The sequence below is a fragment of the Trichechus manatus genome, unplaced genomic scaffold (assembly GCF_000243295.1).
Source record: "Trichechus manatus latirostris isolate Lorelei unplaced genomic scaffold, TriManLat1.0 scaffold00131, whole genome shotgun sequence".
Classification (NCBI taxonomy): domain Eukaryota; kingdom Metazoa; phylum Chordata; class Mammalia; order Sirenia; family Trichechidae; genus Trichechus; species Trichechus manatus.
The window spans coordinates 2,139,048-2,145,127 of record NW_004444067.1 but is presented as its reverse complement, the minus strand read 5'-3'; the positions used below and the strand labels follow the sequence as shown (position 1 = coordinate 2,145,127).

Here is a 6,080-nt window from a genome sequence, read left to right as displayed (position 1 = left end):
CGTGCCTGTGGAGGTCGGGGTTCCTGTACCTGCTGGGTGAGGCCCTTGGCAGTGGGGCAGGGGCTCATCCCTGATGGTCCAGCAGGACTGGCTCTGTGGGTTGGAGGGTCCCGGGTGCACAGGTGTCTCCTGCCTGACAGTGGGCGGGGGAATGTGCCAGCCTGGGGGAGTAAGGCAGGAGGGGCAGGGAGACTCCGTCCCAAGGAGCCGTTGTGCCGTGTGGCTCACCTTGTCTCCTTTCTGGTTTCCTCACAGGTGCCTGTGACAGCAGCCATGAGCAGACAATGATGGCTGACCTTTAACCCCAGGTGGCAGCTGCAAGCGAGCCCCCAGACGCACCCGCCATGTCGGGGTCCACGCAGCCTGTGGCGCAGACGTGGAGGGCTGCCGAGGCCCGGTACCCGCCCCACGGCATCTCCTACCCCGTGCAGATTGCCCGGCCCCACACGGTAAGGGGACCCGTGTGGGGCTACTTCTGTGGGAGTCCTCATTGTCTCCTGCTTTCCCCTGGGAGCCCCCTGGTGTGGTCCCAAGGGCAGGCGGGCAGGCTGTCTAACGGAGGTCCCCCTCACCCGCATCTTAGGACCGTTCCCAAGCCTGGGGCATCTGGTAAAATCCTTCGACCCCATTTTAAAGCTGGGAAGGTGGAGGCCTGGGCCAGCCGAGCTGAGGTCTCTGCCACTCGGAGTCAGTGAAATGCTTCTGTACTTTTTCCTGATCACCGGTGGAATTTGCGTGCAAACCTGCAGCGCCTGCTGTATGCACTTGCCTTGTAGCCCAGCCTTAGCTCCCTCCTTGCTTTGGAAGCTTGAGTGGCTTCCTGGAGGCTCTTGCTCTCAGTACCTACATCCCCACCCCCACCCTGACCCTCATGGCCCGAGGCTCCAAGTCAGCGAGACCCAGTGCATCCCCATGTCTAAATTCCAGATCAGGGGGTGCCAGGGCGGTGGTTCAGCTCACGATGGGGCCCACCCAGGTGGGAACAGGCGGGGTCTCAGCCAAGTGCGCCCCCTGGGTAGGCCCTCCTGAGCCTTAGCCCTCTCCGTCTTCCCATGTGACCTGGTTTTGAGCCGGGCCCATGTCCCATCGCCACCACTCGATCAATGGTGGGCCAGGAGGAGGGGCCTGTGTGCCTTTGGTCCCGCCCCGTTGGCATTTATTGTAGAAAAATCAGAATGTTTCCAGAAAAAACTCTGTGCCCAGCGTGTTTGCTTATTCATTCATTCATTTAGTCATTCATTCACTGTGGTAGCGGGACAGCACACACACGGACCCCGGCCTTCCAGAACATTCAGACTAGTAGTGGCCATAGAGAAATAAATACCAATAGGAGGTAGTGAAGGAGCCCTGGTGGCACAGTGGTTAAGTGCTTGGCTGCTCACTGTAAGGTCAGCGGTTTGAACCTACCAGTTGCTCTGCAGGAGAAAGGACCTGGTAGTCTGCTTCTGTAAAGATTAAAAAAACCAAACCAAATGCATTCCCACTGAGTCGATTTTGACTCATAGTGACCCTATAGGACAGAGTAGAACTGCCTCATAGGGTTTCCAAGGAGCAGCTGGTGGATTCCAACAGCTGAGTGCTTAACCACTGTGCCATCAGGGCTCCCTGTAAAGATTACAGCCTAGGAGAATCGACTCAGTGGCACCCAGCAACAACACTGAATACCATGGCCCTAGGTGGTGCCACAGGACTCTCAGGCCTGGGCCCCCCATGTGCCCTCCTGGCTACTGGGCAAGGAGACAGGGTGGGGCTGAGGGAGGGCCCACAGTCACCAGTGGGATGGACGCTGGCTCCACTGGCCTCTGTGTGTGCCTATCCTGCTCCGCCAGTGTGAGTCCCTCCTGTAAGACCCAGAGAGGAAGTGGTCTGGGAGGGTGTTTCTGTAAGTTAGCGGGACACTTCTGCATATGAACTCAGTGGCCTGGCGCTGGGGAGTCCCAGGGACCGTGGCCTCAGAGCCTTTTCTGCCTGGGTTCCCCTGTCCCACCCGGCCCCTGTGCCCAGCCTCGGGGGCCCTTGGAGCTGTTACAGCCCCTGCCCTTCGGCCTCCCTCTTGCCCTTTGCCTGAGCTGGGCTGTCTCTGGGTGTTCGGGTCACTGGCTGACCCTGGACACCTCATGCTCTCCTCCTGCGGGGCCGTCTGTAATACAGGGTGTGGTCGAGGACCCAGCCATCGTCACTGGCTCAGGTGGGAGGCTGAGGTCAGGGGGCATAGCCAATTGGCGCAGGCCTGGGCAGCCGTGGCAGGAGCGTTTCTGCACTTGGGGGTTGCTGGCCACTGGGTCTGCCCACGTGAGCCCCTCTCCACAGGAGTTGCCCTGTGCTGACTCTTCTCTTCCTGCCTCGTTGGCAGTTGCAGGCACCATCTTGCCAAGGACCTGTCCTGGGGAATTGGCCTTTCTGCCTCTTTGCTCATTTTGCTTTTGTGCAAGACCGCAGAGTGGAGAGAATTCCCTCCTGGCAGCCTGTTAGGCATGCTGACCTCTCCTCACACTTCTGTGTGTGTGTCTGTGTGTGTGTACGTGTGTCTGTGTGTGTGCATGTGTGAGTGTACGTGTGCATGTGTGTGCATGCATGCATGTGCTTGTGCTCGTGTGCACACAAGTACATCTGCACACACGTCTGCATGTGCGTTTCTGTGTGCACGTCTGCGTGAGCACGATTACACGTGTATCTGCATGCACATGTGCATGTGTGTCTACATGCATGTGTGTACGTGTATGTATACGTGTGTGTATGCTTGTGCGCATGTCTGCACGTGTGTGAATGTATCTGCATGTGTATGCATGCATGTGTGCATCTGTGTGCACTCGAGTGTGCACGCGTATGTTTGCACACACGTGTCTGGTTGCGTGTATGTCTCCATGAGCATGTGTCTGTGCATGCACGTATCTGCGTGCATGTGCATGCACACATGTGCGTGTCTGTGAACATGTGTGTGCACACGCATTTGTGCACATGTGTGCATGCATGTCTGTGTGTATCTTGTGTGTATCTGCAGGCACTTTTGTGTCATTGCATGCGCACACATCTGCACGTGCGTGTCTGTGTACACGTGTGTGTACATGTGCACGTCTGTGTGCATGTGTCTTCACTCACGTGTCCGTGTGCATGCACGTGTGTCAGTGTGCACACACACATGTGTCTGCATGCGTGTGAAGGATCTCTGCCTGGCAGCCTGGCAGTGGGAGCTCCAAGGTCTCTATGCACTTCCTTCCTCGAGCTGTCTCCTTCTTCCTGCTCTTCCTCCCCATTTGCCTGACCTATACCAGACACCATGGGGTGTGCGGGAAGCCCAGCCCTTTTCTGCCTTCTGGGAGCTTCCTCCAGCCAAAGGGGAAATCTGTGGGGATGGGGTGGGGTTAGTGCTGGGGGTGGTTAGTGCTGGGGGCGGTTAGTGCTAGGAGGGGGTTAGTGCTGGGAGAGGGGTTAGTGCTAGGAGGGGGGTTAGTGCTGGGAGGGGGTTCGTGCTGGGAGGGGGGTTCATCTGGGAGGGGGTTAGTGCTGGGAGGGGGTTTGTGCTGGGAGGGGGTTAGTGCTAGGAGGGGGATTCGTGCTAGGAGCAGGGCTGCTGGTAGGAGATGCAAAGGCCTGCATCCATCTGGGTCAGGTGCCCATTTCATAGATGAGGAACCCGAGGCTCAGAGGGTTTGAGTGGCTGGTCCACACAGATGCCTCCAGCTGGAGGCCTTGCAGCTGTTTCCCCATCAGGGTGAGAGGCTCCCTGTGGATCCAAGTTACTCACCTTTCTGGCCTCTGGCCTCCCAGCCTCTGGCATGCTTGTTGTGTGGGATCTGGAACAGATAAATTTTTTAAGTACCCACCTGGTGCCATCTCTGTTTTCCTACCAGAATAACTGCTTAAAAATAGAAAAAACCAGACAGCAAAAGAAATACTGGATCTTTATAGAAAGTCGGGGAAACTAAGAAAAGGCTTCAAGAAGATAATCAGTCGCCCGGAATCCCACCTCTCTCCTCAGTCTTACCTGTGTCAGACATCACTAATTGATTGCCACACACAGTGTCACTGAGTGTTCTAGGCAGATAGAACTGATTGATTGGGATTGATACACATGTGAAACCTGACTTGTTTTCTTGTGTGAAAGGTTTGGTTCAATTTTTGTTTCTTTTTTATTTTTTACATTTTAACGTTTCTGAAATCAGGATGTAGTTGACAAACAGGGCACGTTTAATTAATTTGTTGGTGCTCAGTGTGTCCCTGAATGGGATTTTATTAGAGAAGCAAAGTTTTATCTGAGGTTTGTCCTGACTTTTGTCTTTGGTTATGTCTGTGACATCTTACAAAAGAAAACCCCCACATACGTGTTGTGGTTAGACGCTTTGCTTTGAAACCCGTACTTGGCCTTGTGGGCCGGCAGCATTTGGCCCCATCGCCCTTCCTCCCCGATGCGGGATATGGGCCCCGATCTCGGACACAGAAGCTTTGCTCACACACCCACGTCCCTCAGATGGAGGGTTAGGCCGTGCCTGTTTGCGGTGTTCCCTGCTGACACTGCTCTGTTTTCACGAATATCACCACCCCCTGTGCGTTTGTCACCTGATCTTCACCCTGCTCAGTTTCCGTCTTGATCTCTGTGGACAGGAAGGACCCTCTCTCCTTCCGTGTTACCTGCCTGGCAGTGGTGCCAGAGGGCTGTGGGTGGGAGCGGGTCTCCTGCTGAGCCAGGTCTCCTGCTGAGCTGGGTCCCTTTATCAGAGGCGGGCAGTGCCAGCAGCTGGGCCTGTCCTAACCAGCCTCGTAGCCCTGCACAGGCAGCGGGCTCTCCCAGGCTCGCTTGTTCCATCTGGAAAGTAGGCGTGATCTACAGAGCTGTGGGTCTAAGTGAGATGCACACCTCTGTGCTCACCCACACCCGCCTTCCCCCGCTCCCTCCCCTCTGCCTCGAGGCGGCCTCAGAGGACCCTGCTCATAAGTGTCGCCTGATGCCAGCCCTCCAGACTGGCTGCTCTGTCTCTCTCTGGGTGTCTGCGATGCCCACCAGTGCTGCTTCAGGCAGGAAAGCGTGATGTGTGTTGCCAGTTTCTCGCCTCAGATGGCAAGCCCTTAAGCGTTCTGTGCCTCAGTTTCCCCCGGCTACCATGTTGAGATGTGGCGAGCGTTGGCCAAGTTGGTATGTATGAAGCCCTGGGAACAGTGCCTGGTGACTCACAGAGGTCCGTGTGTGGCAGGGGACCGAGAGCCAGGACACGTTTGTCACATTCCATGTGAGAAGCCTAACGTTTGCCCACCGTGTATCCCGCTCCCTGCTCCGGGCCCGGGCTTTTGTGTGTGATCTTGGGATCCTCATGTCCATTTTGCAGCTAGGAAAACTGAGGCTCAGAGGAGTTAAGCAGCTTGTTGGAGCTGACATAGTCAGGATATGGTGGAGCTGGGTGGCTCCGTTTCGGCTGCAGAGTGGCTGGTGCGGGTGGGTGGCTGCAGGCTGATGCTCACGTGCTCCTGTCCTCTCCCTTCAGGATGTTGGGCTGCTGGAGTACCAGCACCACCCCCGAGACTACGCCTCCCACCTGTCGCCCAGCTCCATCATCCAGCCCCAGCGGAGGAGGCCCTCCCTGCTGTCGGAGTTCCAGCCTGGGGGCGAAAGGTGAGCGGGCTGGCCGCCTCTGACGATGGGGCGATCGGGCGATGGGGCGTGGGGCTGCGTGCCTGCCTCTGTCCTGCTGTGGCCTCGCGGCCTGGGTGGGCGGGGCAGGGGAGAGCCACGTGACCCTCGCATGGACACCTGTGGACCTTTGGCAGCCTGAGTGTCAACAAGACCTGGGTGGATTGGGACCGTGGCTGCATGGAGCGTGTATCAGCCAGGGTTCTCCAGAGAAACAGAACCAATATGAGATGTATGTATACACACACACACACACACACACATAATTGTGTGAGTATGTATGTGTACATATGTGTGTATGGATTGCGTATATATGTGTGTATATATGTAAGTGTATGTATATATAACGTATGGATGTGTGTGTGTATATATGTATGCGTATTTCTATAGATATGTGTGTATGTGTGTGTGTATACTTGTGTATGGATGTGTGTGTGTACATGTACACGTACGTATA

The 6,080-nt window shown here is 56.0% G+C and overlaps 1 protein-coding gene across 3 annotated transcripts in view; it reads left to right on the top strand.

Annotated features, from left to right (window-relative positions):
- The first annotated feature begins 281 nt into the window (after window positions 1-281).
- Window positions 282-6,080, top strand: part of NCOR2 (nuclear receptor corepressor 2) — a 133,690-nt gene continuing 127,891 nt past the window's right edge. For all 3 annotated transcript variants that reach the window (XM_004385002.2, XM_004385001.2, XM_004385000.3), the window contains exons 1-2: window positions 282-449; window positions 5,478-5,605. In XM_004385002.2, coding sequence (XP_004385059.1) covers window positions 345-449; window positions 5,478-5,605 — 233 coding nt within the window. In that variant the 5' untranslated portion in view covers window positions 282-344. The remainder of the gene's footprint in view (window positions 450-5,477; window positions 5,606-6,080) is intronic.